The sequence below is a fragment of the Cebus imitator genome, unplaced genomic scaffold (genome assembly GCF_001604975.1).
Source record: "Cebus imitator isolate Cc_AM_T3 unplaced genomic scaffold, Cebus_imitator-1.0 Scaffold71, whole genome shotgun sequence".
Lineage (NCBI taxonomy): Eukaryota > Metazoa > Chordata > Mammalia > Primates > Cebidae > Cebus > Cebus imitator.
Genome location: NW_016107386.1, coordinates 5,408,171 through 5,429,422, shown reverse-complemented (window position 1 = coordinate 5,429,422; position 21,252 = coordinate 5,408,171). Strand labels below are relative to the sequence as shown.

Sequence of the window (21,252 nt, the reverse complement as noted above, 5' to 3'; positions counted from 1 at the left end):
ATCTCGGCTCACTGCAACCTCCGCCTCCCAGGTTCAAGCAATTCTCGTGCCTCAGCCTCTCGAGTAGCTGGGATTATAGGCACGCACCACCATGCCCTGCTAATTTTTGTGTTTTAGTAGAGATGGGGTTTTGTCATCATGCCCAGGCTGGTCTTAAACTCCTGGGCTCAAGCAATCCACGTGCTTCAGCCTCCCAAACTGCTGGGATTACGGGCGTGAGCCACCATGCCCAGCCTACTCTCTAAGTTTTTACAGACCAAGCCCTCTGTTTGAGGCCACAGCATGTCACTTAGTGTGCCCAGGATATCCCAAACATAGGTACCTTGTGTTAAAAGAGGTTGCCTTCCAGAGAAGCCTAGAAAGTTGCCACCTTTGAGAGTCATTGTGCACACTGACATATTAAAGGCCCCAGCCAGCCCTGGAGTACATTTAATTCACCATGTCTTACATTTAGTTGACCATGAATACCCCACATGGCATGCCTGTTGTGATCTGAAGACACACTGGTTTAGAAAACACTGATCTTATCCAACCCTCTCCTTTTATTAAAAGGGAAAAACTAAGGCCCAGAGGGGGAAATAGACTTTTTCAAGTCACATAGCAGATCAGTGGCAGAGCCCTTGTCTCTGTGTCTTGGTATATTGCACCAGACAGTATTTCTCATAGTCATGTACCCTCCAAAGCCAGCAGGCCAGCCTTTGGCCTTTGCTGGAATAGATATTAGAACTGAAAATTAGGAAGAAGGGAAGAATCAGAAGGGTCGAGTGCCCCAGCCAGGATGCATTATGGGAAGTGAAGGCCTCTGGCTTTGCCTTGGAGGAGTCATTGTCATTACTCCCTGGGGCTCACTGGCTCCATGAGTATACCGGGGACCCCAGAAAGGGGTCTTACTTTCCGTCAGAGCCTGATCTTTCTGCTCCCCTGCAGCCCCTGGCCTGAATGGACTGGGACCAATAATAGCTCAAGTAATCCAACATCTGCTCTGGGAGGTGGCCACTGTTACTGTCCCTGTTCTCATGTGAGGAAATGGAGGCACTGCGGGGTGAGGGCTGACCCAGGAGACATAGTACATGCTGATGTTAAGATTCAAACAGGGCTGGCTGAGCCTACAGTGTTCTCATTACAACATGGGTTCTACCTTAGTCATTCCTTCTTGTCATAATGCATTCTCATTTCTCTTCTAGAGTGTGTCCTGCCCAGAGCTCTTGGACCAGCATTATACTGTGGACATGACAGAAACTGAGCACTCTATCCAGCACCCAGTCACCAAGACTGCCACACGGCGTATTGTCCATGCAGGCACACAGCCCAGTTCTGATGACCCCAGTACTGGGCACCACTCCTTGGCCCTGTGCCCTGAATTGGCACCCTACACAACCATCCTGGCCTCCATTATGGACAGCAAACCAAACAGTGTCCGCCAGCGGCCCATTGCCTTCGACAATGCCACTCACTATTACCTCTACAACCGCCTCATGGACTTCCTCACCAGCCGCGAGATTGTCAATCGTCAGATTCATGACATTGTACAGAGCTGCCAGCCTGGTGAGGTGGTCATTCGTGACACCCTCTACCGTCTTGGGGTTGCTCAGATCAAGACAGAGACAGAGGAGGAGGGTGAGGAAGAGGAGGTGGCCACAGTGGCAGAATAAGCCAGGCTGTTGTACAGGGACTACACCATCTCTCAAGCCATAGTAAGGCCCTTGCCTGAGGCAGAGCTATCCAGGGGACCTGCAGAAGTGGTCTTCTGTCAGGAAGGGCCTCTGACTGCTGGGACTGACCAAAGAGCTTCCATTCCCTGAGCATGGCGGGGCCTAGGGTCCTCGGTTCTCAACCCTCCAGGGGTCAGGAGCGGTGCCAAGAAACCTCTTCTGGTCCTGAGAGAGCACTTGGGGGACATGGTATGTTTAATGGAGGCAAGGGAGGCTGAGGGAAAGGCTGGTGGCCTCCCTGGGGCCTGCTGTGGGTCAGGGTGGAGGTCCTGGGTGGGCTAAGGCATGAACACTAGTACTAGGTGAGAAGGTCTCTCCCACCGCTGAGGAGCCCTGGTTTCAGCCCCCACAGCTTCATGAATTGCATAGCCTGTTGCCTTTGACTAGGGGCCCGTATGGCCTCGTTAGCTCTAGAGGTCCCTTTGGGCTCTTGATTCTCCCTGAAGGAGGGATGCATTTCTCTCCTGCTCTTCCTGTACCCACATCTAGGGGAAGCTGAGGATGGAGAAACAGCCACAGCTCTCTTCCAGGACTGTCCTCTCTGCCCTAAGCTTTGAGGAAGAGCATCCCCTCCCTCCTTTCCCTGGCCACTGCTGCTGCACCCAACATCCTGTCTGGGCCTGGGACCCTCTCCACAAGAGGGGATGTGGTCTATGGTCATGACATAACCTGGCAGCAGTAGAAAAATTCCCTTCTATGAAGGGGAAGCAGACTGGGCCATAAGTAAACAGCAGGACTGGCTCAAGTGCCCAAGGTTTGCTTAGGGCCTGGGAATTGGCCATGTGTTAATTTATTGAGAGGAGTGGAGTAGGTGGCTTTTTTTCCCCTCCCTCTTCCCCCAACAAGAATAAAGTTTATTAAATTATCTGGTTTTGGTGAAGCAAGAGTCAATTCCATGTACATTGTATGGGGCACAGTGTGGTCAAGCCGCAGAGATGTGAGCTTATCACTTCATGGGAAGGAGGGATAGAAGTCCCAGGACATGTGCAAGCACTTGTGTGGCACAAAGAACCAGAGGCTGGCTGCAGTAATGCTGTTAGTTTAATGTTGACAAGGACATCCCGCGGCATGTCTGTTAGTGAGGATGAGTTAGCTTGGGGGACTTTGTGCTTCCTGCTTGGTGTGGCCAGCCACATGCCAAGGCCCCCTGCCTTCCAGCCCAGCATGACGGGACTGGGCTGAACACCCCCAACTTTTAGCTGCCACTTGGCTCATTACAGCAGTACCAGATCGGGGCTGGGGGTGGTGGGGCTGTGGAGTAAAGGCTCATAGGGCAGAGACTAGGAGGTCCTGTGACCTCCTAGCAGCCACCCTGCTGCAAGGGGCCTGAGCTGAGTGGGGTGTGTGAACGCCTGCCGCTCTTGCTGCTCCTCTCTGAGAGGGAGATCTCGCTTCTCTGCCAGTCTGTCTGTCTCGTTCAAGGAGCCCATCAGTGTAGCTCCCAAGCACTTCACAGGCATAAAGTCAGTCCATTCTGTTAAGATGAGGGGATTAGGAGAGGGGGTTCTTGGAAGTGGGGATGTTAAGAGCGGGCTGGAGGTCTTTCCGTTGGCACAGCAAACACAAGGCCAACACCATGAGAACAGTAGGGGAAGCGGGGTGAGGGCTCAGCCCCCAGCCCCTGACTGGCAGTGATGGCCCATGCTCAGGGAGTGGGATTCTCTGATCTCCCCTGGATCCTTCACCTTCCCAAGTTTGAGAGATGGGCCGAGCTGTTGAGTGAAATGACTAAAGGCAGAGTTTGTATGTTCTCCCCATGTTGTCCCATCCATGGAGGAGTTGAAGCTTGGAGGAGAGGAGAATGGTGCTGTCATCGCCTCCTCAGTAGGACTGATAGCTGTTGGGTGGCAGCAAGGGCTGGGCGATATCCCCTTGCTCGAAGTGGGCCAGCTGCTCACTAGAGCTCTCCTCCGGCTCACTGCTGCTGCCCGGCAGATTGGTATAGTCCTGGGAGTGGGAGAGACCAGAGACTGTCTGTCTGGATCCATCAGGCTCAGCCCAACCTGCTTACCGGCCACCGACCCTGAGCCTTGCCCCACTCACCGGCTCTCTCCCGTCCTCTTGGCTCTGCTCCTGAAGGAGGGAGCATATCTGCTGGAAGGTGGGTCTGTGGGTGGGCTCTAAGGCCCAGCAGGCCTGCATGATGCTGTATCTAGAGATAGGACAGAGGATGCCCATGTGCCGCTCCCTAGGGTCCGGGGGTTATTAATACACACCCCTAGAGAGACCTACTCAGCAGAGGTCCCCAAACCTAGTCAAAAATGAGTTTAGTATAAAACTTGTGCTGAGTCCTTGGCACGCTTTATCATTTAATCCTCACAGTAACCCTTGCAGAAGGGTGCTCTCATCACCCTCATTTTGACAGATGAGGCCATTTTGGTATCTTCAGGGTCACTGTAATAACAATCTGTTAAAAGCCTGAGTTTAGGGACAGGTGCAGTGGCTCACGCCTGTAACCCCAGCACTTTGGGAGGCCAATGCAGGACTGCTTGAGTCCAGCAGTTGAAGACCAGCCTGGACAACATAGTGATACCCTATCTCTATTAAGAACTTTTTTTAAAATAGCTGGGCTTGGTGGTGCACACCTATAGTTCCAGCTACTTGGGAGGCTGAGGCCAAAGGATTGCTTGAGCCCTGAAGCTTGAAGCTGCAGTAAGCTATGATTGATCACATATACCACTGCGCTCTAGCCTGGGCTACAGAGCAAAACACTGTCTCAAAAAAAAGTAGTCATTTAGGACCAGCCCTAGTGAAGAGCTACTTCTCTGAGAACATCCCCCATACCTTAAACTCAAAAGGGGCTTGTAGTGTCCACTGCGGGAGAGAGAGAGCCTGACCCTAGAACCTTTGGGACAGGGAAAGACCAGGACCACATGGCCTTCCATCCCCTTCCAGCGAAGCCTGGGCTGTCCTTTTCCCTCCCTGGGATCCCTTTGCTTACATATCCTTTGGGGCAAATGTAGGCTGAGCCATTTGGTATCCATCCTTCACCATTTTATAGAACTTGCTGTTCACCTGGATGCCTGGGTAGGGATTCAGCCCTGCAAAGGCCAAGGTCAGGTAAGAGGCCGTGCTCACTGCCTTCTCCCCCTTCCTGCACACCCACGCACATCTTAGTGAGTGGGTGTGAAGGGTTCCACCTGACGACACTGCAACAGCAGCTGCTCTTAGCCAGTGCTTCCTGTGTGCCAGCCACTGTGCGGCAGGCTTAGGCTTTAGGAAGGTGTGAGCCTCCAGCCAGGCCTTACCACACCAAACAAGAATTCTAGCGCAGGCTTTGGGATCAGAGCAAAGCTTCAGTTGCGTATCATGAAAGTGGGGACAGGCAGGTGGTTATGAGTGTGTTGGAGCAGTACATTTGTGGACTGAGTACAAGTCCCTGTGCCTGGTCCTCAGGAAATGGGAGTTCTTTCTACTAGAGCCTAGTAGTAGAGAGCTGCATTTTTAGGGGTCTGTGGACTTCAGACAAGGGGAGGGTAAGAGCAGCAACTGCACGAGCAGAGACAAATGAGGAAAGAGCCGGAAAGGAGTGCCTGTCAAGGGCAGGGGTTGGCCCAGCCCCGCAGGAGCCGTGATGCTGGGTTTTGAGAGCCCTTGCCCATTTCTGCACTCCCACCACCCCTCACTGTGTCCTGGGCACCAAGCATCTTTGTCCACCAGTGGGACAACCAGAGGAGCCAGCTCCAGGCTCTGCCTGGAGTGGGCCCAGTGGCTCACCAAGTGAGAAGATCTCCCAGAGGAGGATGCCATAGGACCAGACGTCACTCTGAACTGTGTAGACACAGTTAAAGATGCTCTCCGGGGCCATCCACTTCACAGGCAGGCGGGCCTGGGATGACAGTCCCCAGTTATTTCAGGCCCTGACTCTTACCCCCTCCCTAGCCTGGCCCAAGCCCTCACACCCTCCCAGCACTTACGTTGCCCTTGACAATGTAGTTGGAGTCATTCATGATGTCCCTGGCCAGCCCAAAGTCCCCAATCTTGGCCACATGACCATTGGTCAGCAGCACATTTCGCGCTGCCACATCCCGGTGGATGCACTGAGGAAAAGCACCACAGGGTTAGTCTTGGGTCCTTTCCTACCTGAGCCTGAGTTGAGGAAGATGACAGGGAGGGCCCCAGAAGGCTTTGAAGTCCCCGTTGAGGGAGTGGACATCAGTTTTGGTCCTTTACCACAAACCCGCGTCTATGCCTTCGACCAAGGCCCAGGATCTGAGAACATGGAGTGTGGTCTGACCATTTAATGCTTAGAAACACCCGTTACCCTGAGCTGTCATGGCCCTTCTTGCCCTTTGTCCACTGAGTGGTCCACTCAGGCCCCTGAGCAGAGAGCAGTCTCTGAACCCTGCCGTTACATCTGATCATAGCACCTGCTACCTACCAGGCCCTTCCCTAAACTCTGCACACATTGAATCCTTTTTTCCTCTCAAACAGTCATTAACACTCATTTTTATAGGTGTAGAAACTGAGGCACGGAGAATTTAGTTGCTTGAAGTCACAGAGCAGATGGCAGAGCCAGCAATCAACCATTGACTCCCAAATCTGTTCTAAGGAAGACGGCAAGAACTCCTATTCCCTGGGCACTTCTTCCTAGGCTGAGCGTACTTTATACATCATCTGACATTCTCAAAATTCTATGAGGAAGCTCCCATTATCATCCTCGCCAGACCATGTGCTCTATGAGAAGAGAGAACTGTGGTTTCTTTTGCAACATTTAGTAAAAGCAAATGAATAAAGCCTGGTACCCTTCCTCGTCTGCACACTGGGGACACAGGTGCCCAGCCTCGGGCACAGCTTTCTCCCACTCAGCCTTGCAGCTGCCACCCAAATGACTCTGTTGCCCTCTGTCTCCTCCCTACCCCTTCACAGCCTCCCGGGAACAGAGACCTGGGTGGCCACGAGCCAGGGTCAGGGTCAGGTTCCTACTCACATTCTTGGAAGCAAGGAAGGCCATACCCTGGGCCACTTGGCTGGAGAAATGAAGCAGGTCCCGGAGCTCCAGAAGCCGTTCATCCCCCTTGTCCAGGTCTGGGGTGGAAAGCGGTGTAAGGGCAGCCCTGCCACACTCCCACCCTTTGTCCTAGCAGCCCTTCCCTTTTTTCCTTGTTATCAAGCAAATGGGGCCTGGCCCTGGGACCTCCTTACCTTGCTCAGAGGAGTCATTTGAAGAAGCGGAGACGGGCCTCATCTCCATAGAGGTGTCCACACCCTGGCTGGAGAAGCCACTGTCCCTACATAGGAGAGAGGGTTGGGGGTGGGGGTCAGCCCCCATCATTGCACTGCTCAGCTCAGGCCTTGGCCTCCTACCACCCCATGGTCAACTGGAACGTCCCTTTCTGATAAAAAGCCCTCCTGCCACACTCCATCCGAGCGAGCATTGGTTTCTGCTTGGCTGTCCCCAGTCGGGGAGCTTACAATTTATGGTTTTGGGCAGCTCTGCCTGTGAGAAAGTCCTTCACTCTTCCTAATGCCAATGTGCCCCTGAGATTTTCCTCCTGACCCTTGCTCTACCCTCAAGGGCCACAGAGAAGTTGGAGTCCTCTAGCACTGGAGCATATTTGAGGGCCCCTTCTGAGTCCTCTCTTCTCTAGACACAGCGCCTCTCACCCCTGGCTTCACATTACAATCACTTCGGGAGCTTTTAGGACCAGGGTAATAGTGCAGAAGCTCTAGGGGCAAAACAGTCATTCACAGATTTAAATCTCCCCAGGTGATCCCAAAGTGCCCCCTAAGCTGAGGCCCACTGGTCTGGAGCAGTGCTGCGTAAACTCTAATTCATGTGTAGGTAAATCACCCCGGATTTACCCAAGCAGCAGGCCTGGGTGGGTGGGCCTGAGGTGGTGCATTTCCAGCAGTCTTCAAGAGATACGTATGAGAGCACACTTGGGGTGGAGTTTGAGAAGCACTGCTGGAGACCGAACCGCCACTACTGCCCCTCACATTCCAACCAGATAGGATCTCTCTCCCTTGCATCCCCTCTGTGCTACAGATGTGCACCTTGACAATGTCCATACTCTAGCGTTCCCAAAAAGAGAAGCCAACGCTGTATTTATGATCTGACCACAGCAAGACCTTCCCTTCCCTTGTTTTAGAAACTATACTTCTATTAACGTAGCCTGGGATCATTTTGGCAGAGTTGGTTCACAGACCATGTGCCCTCAAAATTACCCACTCTGGGAATACTTTCTCCATCTGTGTATTTGAAGAGGGAAGCTAATAACTTCTTTTGATGCTCATTTTGATTGATCTTCAAAGGTCTACTGTGTGCCACCCTCATAGAAGTATCAGGAAATCAGAAGAGGAAGCGAAAAATGGGGGAAGGAGGCCCCATTTTTTAGGACCTTGGGTGAAGAGATGGGCTCCTTCCCTTTTGCCTCCCCAGGCGTGGCAGCTGACAGTGTCTAGGATGAGGGCACAGTGTACACCCTTCTCATTCTGATCCTGTCCTGGCCCCACAAGCCCCTGAGACAGAGACCTCCAGGACAGTAGTGTGGTTTGTGTGAATGCTGGACTGGAAGTCAAGAGGCAGGATTCTAGTCCACACTCTGCCTCTGCCCCTGACGCATGTGTGACATGAATCTCTCCACTTCCTCTCTTTGGTTCCCCATGTGGCTCTGTCCATCGGATGGCTCTGTTCTGGATGGCTTCCAGGAGTCACAGCGCCACAAAACAACAGAACTGGAAAGACCCTGAGAGGTTCAACACTCTGACAGCTTGGCTGGGGAAACAGGTCCAAGTGGGCCGGGGACCTGGCCACAGTCACGCTGTGTTGTCTCTTCTTACCCAACGATTCACACACCCTGTCCCCACTCCCCCGTGGCAATGTGGAACACTGGTGTTGGCGACTCAAGTGGAACAGGTTCTCTGCAGCATCGTCGGCACAGGCTATGGGAGAAACGGGTGACTTCTCCCCACATCTGCCTATCTCCTTCTCTCTTTTTTGAGACCGAGTTTTGCTCTTGTCACCCAGGCTGAAGTGAAATGGTGTGATTTCAGCTCACCACAACCTCTGCCTCCCGGGTTCAAGTGATTCTTCTGTCTCAGCCTCCCAAGTAGCTGGGATTACAGGCATGTGCCACCATGCCTGGCTAATTTTGTATTTTTAGTAGAGATGGGAATTCTCCATGTTGGTCAGGCTGGTCTCAAACTCCCAACCTCAGGTGATCTGTCCGCCTCTGCGTCCTTAAGTGCTGGGATTATAGGCGTGAGCCACTGCGCACGGCCACATCTGCCCATCTCTGACTAGGGCTCCAGGCACAGATCTTGGCTGATCTTTTACACACACTGGGTGATTTCATTGACACGTCTCTAGCAGACCATAAGCTGCTTGTCTTTGCCCTCTACCCTCCCACAACATGGTAGGTGCTCAAATATTTGTTGAATGAAGGGAGTAGAGAGACAGAGGTGCCCATAAAACGTGTGGTGGCTACTTCCCATAGCACAGGTGGCAGTTGAGGGCCACACAGCCACCCCATCCTGAGCTGGCTTTCAAGACAGACTTGGGTCCCACCTCCCAGACCTGGCATTTCTGTTGTCCTTTGCCAGGGGCTACCTGTGGACACGTTTCTTCTCCAGGGGGATGTTCTTATAGTCGGTACCTCCCTCAGGGCCCTGGCCAGGGCTCAGGCTGGGTCCCAGCATGGCTTCAGTCTTCTTTCGCAGAAAGTTGAGCAGGTCGCCATAGCAACAGTACTCTGTGATGACCAGTAGAGGGCCTAGAGCAGTCAAGCGCGTGGGGTGAGGCAGGTGCTGAGTGCTCCCTTTCGCAAACAGGAGCATGGGTCTGGGGCAGTGAGGTCACTGGACCAGGACCTGGCACAGCCGAGTTCTAACCCCAGCTCTGTGAGCAATTTTCCCTGTGCCTCAGTCATTCCATCTGTTTAAAACAGACAACCTTAAACAAAAATTTAGCCCAAGAATTATTTCTTTAAAGGAAAACTATGGCAGCTCAATGCAGGTCAGAGCTGCTCTCGGTGAAGAGGATGTGGGGCACTCAGAGTCCCAACAAAGCCCGGGGCACCTTTGTGGGCAATGGGGAGAGTGTCGAAGCATCATGGAATGGAGGCTTAAGAAGTAGGCGTTCAAGCAGGGGCCCAGGAGCTCTCACATTCATCCCCTTCTCCAGGGGCTCCAATGCTACCTATCAGTCTCTATGCCTCAAGCTGCCTGTGCAGCTCCTGACTAGTCCAGGAGATGGGGCCAGGAGTTTAAGGGATGCTGAGACCAGGATCCCCCTGGCACTTAGAGCAATAGGATCCTGAGAAGGGGAAGATGGAGCAAGGTGGCCCTGGGGCCTTCATATTCCCCATAGGCCCCAAGACCGTGGCCCCATGCACACCAAGGCCCTTACCTCCATGGGTGCAGGCTCCCAGAAGGTTGACGATGTTCTTGTGCTGGCCCAGGTGGCTCATGATCTTCAGCTCGGACATGAGGGCCTCCTTCTCATCCGTGTGGGCCGTGGCTGGGAGAAAGGACCGCAGGTTCCACAGACAGGGGACATAGCACCACACAGATACATGGGGTCCAAATGCAGAGACCCATGGGAGCAAGCAGGGGGTACCCCAAGACCCAGAGAGGCCAAAAGAAGAAGGAAAAACGCAGACACACAGATGGGAAAGAAGAGGGATGGGCCTGTCACTGAGCTGGTCTTTGAGTGACAGGAAGCCAAACTGTGGCCAGGCCATGCCCCTAGGTGGCCTCTCTGCACCCCCAGCCATTTTGGAGCTCAGTCAGAAGCCCCTTGACACCTAAAGGGTGACCAACACCTTTTTTTTTTTCTTTTTTGAGACGGAGTTTTGCCCTTGTTGCCCAGGCTGGAGTGCAATGGCATGATCCTGGCTCACCGCAACCTCCACCTCCCAAGTTCAAGCAATTCTCCTGCCTCAGCCTCCCAAGTAGCTGGGATTACAGGTATGCCCCATCACACCCGGCTAATTTTTCTATTTTTAGTAGAGATGGGATTTCTCCATGTTGGTCAGGCTGGTCTTGAACTCCCAAACTCAGGAGATCTACCCACCTTGGCCTCCCAAAGTGCTGAGATTACAGGTATGAGCCACTGTGCCTGCTCAACCTAGACCTTCTTGGAGCCAGGAGTCAGAGGTGCCTGGAGCTTACAAGAAAAGCCAAGTCCTTGCCTCTTAGCTCTGTCTCCCAGGCTTCAACAGGCTGAAATGTGGGCAATGCCTCTTGTGACACCAGGGCCAGCCTACCCCCAGCATCTACCACCTCCCACCCCTTCCCTCGTCCCCCCTCCTCACTCACACTTCAGCATCTTCACGGCCACCTTCACCACCGCATCTTCCTCGCCCAGACCAAAGGCCAAGGCCTCCACCACCTTCCCAAAGGCACCGGCTCCGAGGATATTACCTGCCATGCACACAGGTTCCCTTAGGTCCAAGGGCCCACGGGCTCCCCGCAACCCCCACAGGCCCCGTGATAGGAAGGTGTGCTGCCATCTCACCAAACTGCAGGTTGTTTCGGGGGAACTCCCACTTCTCATTGTAAGGCAGCTGCGTGGGGTCGATGAAAGTGTAACTGTTGCCCTGATAGCTCTCAATGATCCTCCAGCGGACCTGGTACTTGGGCTTCTGCAGGAGGAGGAGGAAGCACATGGCAGCTGGGGCTGGCAGCTTGCAGACCTCGTCTCTGACCCCCAAGAGCAGGGGTGTGGGCAGTCCTGAGGCACCCAGTGGGAGAAGGCAGGGCAAGGCCTGCTATGGGCTGAGAGAAGTCATATCTTCTCATGAACATGGCACTGAGAGCATGTTCCTGCTTGACTCTGCCTTCTTTGTGACCTTACCTTCTCAAAGCCTCAGTTTCTCTATTTGTGTATTGAAGAACTTGGACAGAACAATCTCTGAGGGCCTTGATATCTCTGATAATCTGGTAATTCCTCAGCCAGGAGGGAGGATGGAACGTGATCTGTCCATCTCTTCATCCATCCATCCGTCTGTCTGTCCATCCATCTGTCCGTCCGTCTGTCCATCCACCCACCCATCCACCCTCCCATCCAAGTATACTTTTTTAATTGTGGTAAAATAGATATAACATAAAACTTAACATCTCAGCCATTTTTAAGTATATGGCTGAGTAGTATTACGTAAGTTACATTTTACATTGTTGTGCAATCAATTTCCAGAGTTCTTTTCATCTTGCAAAACTGAAACTGTTCCCATTAAAGAACTCTCCATTCCTTCCTCCTCCTCCTCCGGACTGTGGCAACCATGATTCCACCTTCTGTCTCTATGAATCGCACCGCTCTAGCTGCTGCAGCTCAGTGGACTCACACAGCCTGTGTCTGTCTATTGGGGTTGTCTTATTTCACCTAGCATAATGCCTTTGAGGTTCACTCGTGTTGCAGCATGGGTCCGAATTCCCTTCCTTTTTAAGGCTGAATAATAATAGTCCCATCCAGATATTTTCTTGAGCATCTATTTGTGTCAGGCACGGTTGATTCGGAGTTGAACAGGACAAAGTCCCTGCCTCCCCATGGAGTTTGCATTCTAGTGGCTGAGAGAGGCGTTAAACTCAAATAAATGTATATGTAGGAAGTTTGTGAGTGGTGCTATGAAGAAAATAAAGTAAGAAAAGTCAGGGAAGGCCCCTGAAGAGCCTGCCATGCGACCGTCAGAGGAAGAATTTTCCAGGAACAGGGCATGCAAATAGCATCCGTGTAGCCTTGACATGGGAATGATCCTGGCAGGTTTGAGCTACAGGAAGGCACCCATCATGGCTTGAGGGAAGCTGGGGGAGGTTCCAGAAGCAGGAAGGCTTTGAGGGCTATAAGGTGAGTGGGTTCCCTTCTGGGATTTTTTTTTTTTGAGACAGGATCTCTGTCTCCCAGGCTGGCATGCAGTGGTGCAGTCTTGGCTCACTGCAGCCTCGACCCTCCAGGTTCAAGCAATCCTCCCAACTCAGCCTCCCAAGTAGCCAGGACTACAAGCGTGTGCCACCACACCTGGCAAATTTTTGTATTTTTTGTAGAGCTGGAGTTTTATCATGGCCCAGCCTGGTCTTGAACTCCTGAGCTCAAGCAGTTTGCCTGCCTCGGCCTCTCGAAGTGCTGGGATTACAGGCGTGAGCTACCACGCCTGGCCGGGCAGTGAGAGGCCCTGAAGATTTGACACAGGTGAGTCACCATCTGACTTTTTGTTTCTGAGACAGGGTCTTGCTCCTCCACCCTTGCTGGAGTGCAGTGGTGCAATCTCAGCTCCCTAGGCTCAAACTCCTGGACTCAAGCAACCCTTCTAGCTTGGCCTCTCAAAGTGTTGGGACTACAGGCGTAAGCCATCGCACCCAGCCTTGACTTTACCTTGTTGAGAGAGAGAGAGACCGTGCCCACTAGACAGTGAGCTTTTGGAAGGCCAGGACTTTTGGAAAGACCTGTTTCCTTCCTTAGGCTCTCCATGCTGTTTTACCAACCAGCCAGGGGAGGCTCAGGGCTGGGATGTGGGGAGGAGGAACAGCTTCCCCTGTTTTTTGCCCGGGGTAGCTGTTGGAAGGGGGCATCATGCCAAGCGTTGCCCATGAGAAATGCTGATGAAAGACCAAGTTGAGGGGGGATGTAGAAGCTGGGCTGGGGCAGTGGAAGACACTGAGGCCCTGGGTCAGCAGTGTAACTCTTTCTGGTCAGACCTTGGGGAGGGGAGCGGCGCGGGCCGGGCCCCTTCCCTGGGCACCTGAGCTACAAAGTTAAAGGAAGTGTGGACCGGTGCCAGGGAGGAGGCTGGCCTGTAGCTGCCCGGTTGAGAGAAAATATTCCAGTCATGTCCTCTGCAGCAACATGGCGCAGCTGGAGGCCATTATCCTAAGCGAATTAACACAGGAAGAGAAAACCACATACCTCGTGTTCTCACTTATAAGTGGGAGCTAAACATTGAGTACACAGGGGCATAAAGATGGCACCAACAGATAACAGGGGCTACTGGGTGGGGGGAGGGGATGAGGGTTGACAAACTTTGGGTGCTATGCTCAGTACTGGGTGACGGGATCCACATCCCAGAGCTCAGCGTCGCGAAGCATACCCACGCAACAAACCTGCACATCTACCCCCAAATCAAAACTAAAACATTGACATTCTTAGAGAGACAGGGAGGAAGATTCCAGCTAACCATCACGAAGAACTTCTGGCTGGTAGTTAGGGAGAAAAGATTGCAATTAGAAATCAGGAGGGACTCACTTCCGGGATCTGATTCAGGAGGTGGACTACAGGTGAACTTCAGCGTGTGCTAGAGCTTGGGGGAGAGTCTGAAATGCGACACGGAGAGAACGCTCCGAGCCTCTGAGGATCCAAATCCTGCCCGTGGGTGCTTCCCCAGCCCAAAAGACAGCGGCAGGGCGAGGAGGGGAGTCTTTGACCTCTCCCAGCTACTTCCATCTCTAGGAGCCTCTATGGCCAAGACTGTTTTTCCTTCTCACCATTTCTCCTTCCTCTGTCCCTCCGCAGCTGGGCTGAGTCAGCCCCCTCCCTGCCCCCAGCTGGGCAGGGAGCACTGCTGAAAGGGAGGGGATCGATGAGGAAGAGGTTTGCTTGGATTCTCAGATCTCTGAATTCTAGGCTCCTATTCCTGGAAGTGGACCAAGGTGCCTTCCGCCGGCCTCAGGAACCCTCCCGTGCCCCTGCTGGGCCTGTAAACCTCCCAAGGCACCCGTGCCGTTCCTGGACAAGGGTCATGGATGTTTACCCCGAGGCGGCCTGCCCTCTGAGGAAAAGCCATGAGTGAGAGGTCAACAGGTAGGGATGGGCCAGGCTTCCTGAGAAGTGTGGAGGTAGCTGTCATGATAGCAGTGAGTTCTTCCTGAGCTCTTCCTGGGAGTGGGGCGCTGGGCTAGACGCTCAAAGCGCGTCACCCCATTGATTCCTCGCAATGGGCCTGAGCCCCAGGCCCACCCGGACTTCCTCCCTTCCGTCCATCCTCCCCCTCCCCACCAAAGGGGGCATGGAGACATCAAAGTCCCACCCCGAACCCCAGTCTAGGCCTGCTGGTTCTGGGTGAGTGGATGCTCTCTGTCCCAGGAAGGTGGAGATCTGAACACTTCCCAATAGAATCTTTGGAGACCTTCCTGCTCCTCCTCAGAGCTCAGTTCCAGCCCCCAGAATTGCTGTCTCTCCAGCGGCCTCCGTTCCCTCCCTTCCCCGCTGCCTCATCCATTCCTTTGTGCGCCTCCTTCTCCAGGGGAGCCTGCTGACTCCTGCCCTTTTCTCTTCCTCCTCGGCCCCCTTTGTGGTCACTCTGGAGGACAGAAAGGTGATGACTCAGTCCCGAGGCAGAACAAACCCTCCCCACAGACAAGCCACTTCTTTCCCCAGGCCTGGGCAATGAGGAGAGGCCAGGCTGAGTCCCTGGTGAAAGGGCAAGGCTGCGAACCCCATGGGGCAAGGCAGAGGAGGAAGGGAGGGCAGGCGCTGAGGCAGGGGCATGACCATCTTGACCCCTCAAAGTCTAGTCCCAGGGGTGGACACCTCAGCCTAGAGCTAAAGGGTCTGCGAATGGGTATATAAGAGGAGGGTAACTGAGGCTACAAGTCTTCTTCTCACGGCCTTGCATGGGCTCGGGGGGCAGCTGAATTTCCTGGACAAGAAGCATAGAAGTGGCTGGGAGTACGTGTTCCAAAAATGGTCCTGTGGAGAGGGGGCACAGTGTTCCAAGACACAGCCAAGGGGGCTGGTCAGCCCAAGGCAGAAAGGGCTGCAGGGGGCCCTAGGCCCTTCTCTGGAATCTCTGCACAGCTGTCCTGGCAGCTCTGCGACAAATTTCACTGTCACAGAGGTGAAATTTGCAGACCGAAGTTATTGATCTGAGCAAGGAAGTGGAAATTATGTCCTCCAAAACACATCACAAGAGCTGGGATTATAGATCCAGGGAAGAGGAGACCCAGGGGCCATGAGGCAGTTTTCAGTTCCATGTAGGGAAGAACATTGCAAAAATTGGAGCTGCTCAGAGAAGGCACGGGTGGCCACGAGAGTGAGTAAGGTCCTTTCCCTGGAGGTGGGTGGGCTGGGCCAAACAACTGCTGTGGGCGCGTAGTCAAGGAGATGATGCCCAACCTCAGGCCTCCCCCTCCTTCTGCCATCCCAAGATGCATGAGCTAACTCTGGTTCCCCAGCCAACTTCCTCCTGGGACAAGAGCGTGCAGCTCCCATCACGGAAACTGTCTGCCTCCAGCACCCTGGTGAGTCGTCTGTGTGCACTGTGGCACGGAATACTCACAACCGCCTGTTAACAATCCCATTTTACAAATGGAGAAGAGACTTAGAGACGACAACTTTCCCATCATCCCGTAGCCACAGACGTAGGATTTGGACAGATTCACTCAAGTCCAAGCCTCTGGCTCTTAACTAGACCATCAGGAGGCTCTTGGCATGTCAGAGGAGGAGGGGCTGTTAAAGAGTCCTCAGACCCATGGTATCAGAGGGGAAACTGAGGCCCAGCGAGGACAGCGAGTCAGCTGAGGTTACATGGCAAAACAGTGTCAGAGCTGGACCTAGATCCTGCGGCCTTGACCAGGGCTTTCCTCAGAGCAGCCTTCTCATGCTGGGTGCTGGCAGGAGAAGAGAGCCCGATCCATGTGCCCCTGGGGCTCCCCAACATCCCTTCCACCCTCCCCACTTCAAGCCCTCTTCTCACAAAAGCCCCAAGGGGGTGTGGGGAAGAGGAGGCAGGCAGCCAAGGGGACACAAGATGGATCTCAGCCCTTGATCACACCACTCCCTTGTTCAAACCCACGGACAACCTTGGACCTACAGGATGGGGTCCAACCCTTCAGACCCCCAGCCTCACCCTGGTCTTCCCCTCGCCTTCCCCTCTGCACACTCCCCAGAGATACCCTTTCCCTGAATCTCATCTCCCCTGCTACATCCCCCATCCTCCAAGGCCTGTCCCACAAATGCCAGGCCACCTCCTCCAGGCAGTCTCCCTTGTGCACCAGCCTGAAAAGTCCTTCCACCTCTGACCTCACACAGTCCTCCGGCCTGGTCCTGTCAGCTTCTGATCACATCGCACATGGTCTTTGTGTGGGCAGGCAGGTGGTGGAGGCCTTGGGCTCTGGGGACAGAAGCCCCTGGGGCCCAGTGCCACCATATCCCTCGGCCACCTGGGGGGTTTTTTAACCTTGCTGAAACCCAGTTTCCTGATGGGTAAAATAAAAACGTATTCCTTGCCTCCAGCTTCTTGTGAGGGTAAAATAAGATGAATCAGCATTTCACCAAATGATTGGGACACGCTTCAGAGTGAGTCCCCCCTCAGGGTTAAAAACCAGACTCTGCCTTTGACCAGCTGTTGATAAGCGCAACTGTCCCAACCTCTCAGAACCTCAGTTCACAACTCTGTAAAATGGGCTAATAATACTAGCTACATATAATGGTTGCTGAGGACATTAAATGAGATGATGTAGGTGACATGCTACAGAAAAACGCCCCTCAAATCACTATCACGTACTTGGCGTGCAGTGACAGGACGCGCGCTTAATGTGCAACATGTACTAAATGGCGGCTTTGACTCACAGGACAGTAACATGAATGATGAAGAGGATGGTGATGGTCACAGGTCCTTGTCCTCACTAGGCCACATGCTACTGAGGCAGGGCTCAGGCCTAGCCCTGGGGACATCACCCCTGTGTGCCCATCTCCTCTGCCCCCTGCTGGGTGCCGGGACCCCCTGGGCAGAGACCCCCTGGTCAGGTCCACGCTGCCCCGGAATGCCATTCTCTATAACCCGTACCCTTGCTTTCATGGCTGTTTTTTTGTTTGGGTTTTTGAGCTGGGGCCTGGCTGTATCACACAGGCTGGTCTCTAATTCCTGGCCTCAAGCAATCCTCCTGCCTTGGCCTCCTGAGTGGCTGGGATTACAGGTGTGCCTTTGCTTTCATGGCTATCTGATTAGCATCCATCTCTCACACTTGATAGTAAGCTCTATGAGGGCAGAGCCCCAGAGGCCACCCAGCAGCCGGCTCATGTTGGTATACAGCAGGCACCCACTAAAGAGCTGTTAGCAGGCTGACTGACTGAGGAGGAGGGTGAGTCCTTGTGGCCTGGGGGTACCGTCCCTGTTTGGCTCGCTCAGGTGTCTGGCCGCCCCGCCCCGCTCCGCTCCGGCTCACCTGCTTGTACTTGTACAATAGCAGCAGGAGCAGCAGCAGCAGCAAGGCCATGAGGGACATGCAGGCGACCACCACCGGCGTGAAGAGGAACTCATCTGGGGGAAGCATGTGGGCTCCTGGAAGGCACGAAGCAAAGGAGTGAGCAGGCAGGGGCACCTTCAAGCCCCCTCCCCAACTGAGATAAGGCCTGCACATGGCCCCGAACAGAGTGCATGCTCAATGCTTGTTGACTGAATGAAGCATCCCCCACTGGAAGCCTCCGGGGCCTTTCCTGCAGACCCTCCCGCAGAGGGAGGCTGAGAGGACAGCCTCTCCAGCTCTGCTCACGCCCAGCCCCAAAGCTGTCCACAGTTACAGCCTCCTGTGGCTGGGGTCGGGGCCTCTGGGGTCATGTGGTCTCGCTCTCTGCTAGTGCAAGAAATCTCTCTGCGGCAGCCTGGCCTGGTGCCCGGCCGTTGCTTACACGCACACCCCCAGTGACGGGAGGCAATGAGTGTGCACTGCACTTCCAGGAAGCTCGGTCAGAAAGACCTGCTGGAGGTCACCCTGCAACCTCCCTCGCCTGCATTTCCCCTGCAGCTCCTCCACGTGCCCTTTGGAATCACACAGCCCTTCTGAGGGTCTGCAAGCCAGGCCCGTGGCCCCTGGGTCTCCTCTTCCCTGGGTCTATAATCCCAGTTCTCATGATGTGTTTTGGAGGACGTAATTTCCACTTCTTTGCTCAGATCAATAACTTTGGTCTGCAAATTTCATCTCTGCGACCATGCCCTAGGGAATGACGCCCGGCCCTGTGCACAGCACAGCCTAATGCTCTGTTTTACACAAAGGCTCCTTACCAGCTGGTCCTGTGATTCTCAGAGGCCTACAGCATCCTCAGCTTTTGACTACCAGGCTGCAGCATCCACTGTGTGTCAGATCCTGGCCTCTGCCTGGCTCAGAGGTGGTCACTCGTGTCCCCAGCTGCTGGCCTTGGAGCAACTGCTACCAAGGTCCACTGTGTTTTGGAGGGACTTTTTAGGAGGTGTGTGACATTGAGCTTAGGGAAAATTATAGTTATTTTCTAGGTTTGTAGGAGTTAATCAAGATAATCCCTGTAAAGAGCTTAACACAGTGCCTGGCACAGCAGAAGCCTTCAACAAAATGTTGGCTTTATTTCAATATACAACCTCCAGCAGTGAGACCCAGAGTGGCCACAGGCACTGCACGCAGTTGGACCCTGGGAGCAGTTGCTCCAAAGCCAGCAGCTGGGGACACGAGTGACCACCTCTGAGCCAGGCAGAGGCCAGGATCTGACACACAGTGGGTGCTGGAGTCTCGTTGTCAAAAGCTGAGGATGCTGTGGGTCTCTGAGAATCACAGGACCAGCTGGTAAGGAGCCTTTGTGTAAAACAGAGCGGCAGCCTGTGCTGTGCACAGGGCGACCGTCATTCCCCGGGGCAGCCTCTTGCGCAACAACCCCAGATGGATAGACTATATCTGGAGTAGGAGGGAAGTCAATCGGGGAGACATGGAGAAGACGGGCGTGAGCTGGCCCTGAGCTGGAGATGGACCTTGCTTCCTTGCTCATTGCCTGCCTCCCTCCCTTATCAGACTCTAAGCTCTGTGGGGGCACTGCTTCCCTGCATCAGGCACATGCCAGCACATGGTACATAATACCTGCACATACTTGTGAACAATGCATGAGTTAGAGTGCAGGGATAAGAGTGGGGGCTGGTTGCTCCAGGCTTTCTCTCAGACCACCCAGTCTTACTGCTTTGGGAGACCTGATGGGTGGGAGGGACTTGGACTGGCCCAGAGAGGTGCTCCTTGGTATTGCTGGGATCTGACCTCGGCTCCCTCAGCAGGGTGGTGGGCCAGTTTCCAGGACCGCCTCCAGTCTCCACCTACAGGAGCAGGGGTGATGTGCAGAGCTCCCACTCACCTGCAGTGATGGGTATGAAGGTCCAGGAGCCGCTCCCCACGCTGTTGTGGGCCCTGCACTCATAGGTCCGGTTGTGCTCTAAGGCCCCAACGGTGAGCAGGCTCTGCACGGTCACCTTGTGGAAGGGCTCCTGACTCAGGACCTCAGGGTGTGGGTCATCCCAGACCTGCAGCACTTGGGCCTCGTCACACCTGGGAAAAGCAGACTGTGGCTCAGAGCTTCAGAGTTCCCAGCACCAGCCTGTCCCTCCCACTCACGGGGTACCCAGCCCCTGAGCCCAGGAGAGGGAGATGAGTGGAGCCACTTGCCTATCAGTGTGGCCACTGCACTGCAACCATGTCACGTTGGGCTGGGGGTACCCAGAGGCGCCACACAAAAGGGTGCCAGAGCCATTGATGAAGGTCCATGTGACGCTTACCTCTGGGGGGTCTGAGGAGGAAAGGAGGAGTCCCCAAGTCACACTCTCCCTCTGACCCCCCAAACTCCCAGTGCCTCCAGGCAGTCCCAGGCCTCCAGCCCAGGCCGTGCTCCGCCCCAGCACTTACATCGAAGGGTGAGCTCAAACGTCAGCGCTCTCCAGCCTCCCGGGTTTCTGGCCAGGAAGGAGTAGCGGCCAGCCTCAGAGGGCTTCAGGCGAGACAGAGAGAGGGTGAAGGTGTGCCTGCAGAAGAGAAGCGGGCGGTCTTGGTGAGCCCCAGCCTGGTATGGCCCCTGTCAGGATTGCACAGTCAGACAACTGCCTTAAATGGGTTTATTTTTGGTAAAATATCCAGAGCCCCATGACCTTGGCTCAGCCAGGTCCTCAGGCAGGGTGCCACTGAGATATGCAAAAATCACCAATCCTATTTCCTTTCTTGGTTTTCTTATATGAAAGTGTTTTTTTTCCTGAGGTTTAATGGAGGTGACGTCTTTAAGGTTCTGCGAGCCCTGTCGCAGGTCTCCTACTTTGACAGCCATCACTCATCTTTCACAAAAGCTGCACTCCCTCCTGAAAATCCCTGAAGTGCCAACCTTGCCAAGAGGGACAGAGAAAGAGATAAGAGGCAGGATGCAGGGCCCTGGGTTCTCAGCTGTGTTGCTGCAGAGATCAGGGTTCCAGTCATGGTGCTGCTGTGTCTTGGCTGTGTGACCTCAGACAAGTACTTAACCTCTCTGGATCCCGCACTTCCTTTGCTGTGAGAGTGATACTGATGGTTACTAAGTCACAGACTTGGCCTAGGATTAAAGGGACATGTATTTAGGTGCTTGACACAGAATCTGACTCATTGTGGGCACTCAATTTAATGGTGCTCTTCGTTACAGAAAAGGCCCAGGAGCGAATGCCAACAACAAAAGTTATCCTTGGCCGATTCTGGGAAATTTTTTATTTTTCCTTTAATCTCTGTTTTGCAATTTGTCCATAATCAGCATGTGTTGTTTAGGTAATAAATACGTTTTTTTTAAAAGTCCCCCAGTTCACTGTCAAAATAAATAAAAATTTTTAAATGATAGCAGATTACCAGTTCTTTTTTTTTTTTTTTT

General features: G+C 53.8%; 2 protein-coding genes across 2 annotated transcripts in view; one reads left to right on the top strand and one right to left on the bottom strand.

Annotated features, from left to right (window-relative positions):
* HMGXB3 (HMG-box containing 3) overlaps positions 1-2,583 on the top strand; it is a 54,029-nt gene extending 51,446 nt beyond the window's left edge. Inside the window, 1 exon segment of the mRNA XM_017531312.2 lies at positions 1,185-2,583. Within this exon segment, the coding sequence (XP_017386801.1) occupies positions 1,185-1,652 (468 nt within the window). The 3' untranslated portion in view covers positions 1,653-2,583.
* Positions 2,584-2,735: 152 nt separating this feature from the next.
* CSF1R (colony stimulating factor 1 receptor) overlaps positions 2,736-21,252 on the bottom strand; it is a 33,526-nt gene continuing 15,009 nt past the window's right edge. The window contains exons 7-21 of the mRNA XM_017531315.2: positions 20,277-20,392; positions 20,040-20,160; positions 19,732-19,922; positions 17,811-17,926; positions 11,173-11,299; positions 10,974-11,078; positions 10,063-10,173; positions 9,265-9,427; positions 6,858-6,943; positions 6,643-6,740; positions 5,630-5,752; positions 5,430-5,541; positions 4,654-4,753; positions 3,756-3,864; positions 2,736-3,659 (exon numbers count right to left, since the gene is read on the bottom strand). Coding sequence (XP_017386804.1) covers positions 3,534-3,659; positions 3,756-3,864; positions 4,654-4,753; positions 5,430-5,541; positions 5,630-5,752; positions 6,643-6,740; positions 6,858-6,943; positions 9,265-9,427; positions 10,063-10,173; positions 10,974-11,078; positions 11,173-11,299; positions 17,811-17,926; positions 19,732-19,922; positions 20,040-20,160; positions 20,277-20,392 — 1,804 coding nt within the window. The 3' untranslated portion in view covers positions 2,736-3,533. The remainder of the gene's footprint in view (positions 3,660-3,755; positions 3,865-4,653; positions 4,754-5,429; positions 5,542-5,629; positions 5,753-6,642; positions 6,741-6,857; positions 6,944-9,264; positions 9,428-10,062; positions 10,174-10,973; positions 11,079-11,172; positions 11,300-17,810; positions 17,927-19,731; positions 19,923-20,039; positions 20,161-20,276; positions 20,393-21,252) is intronic.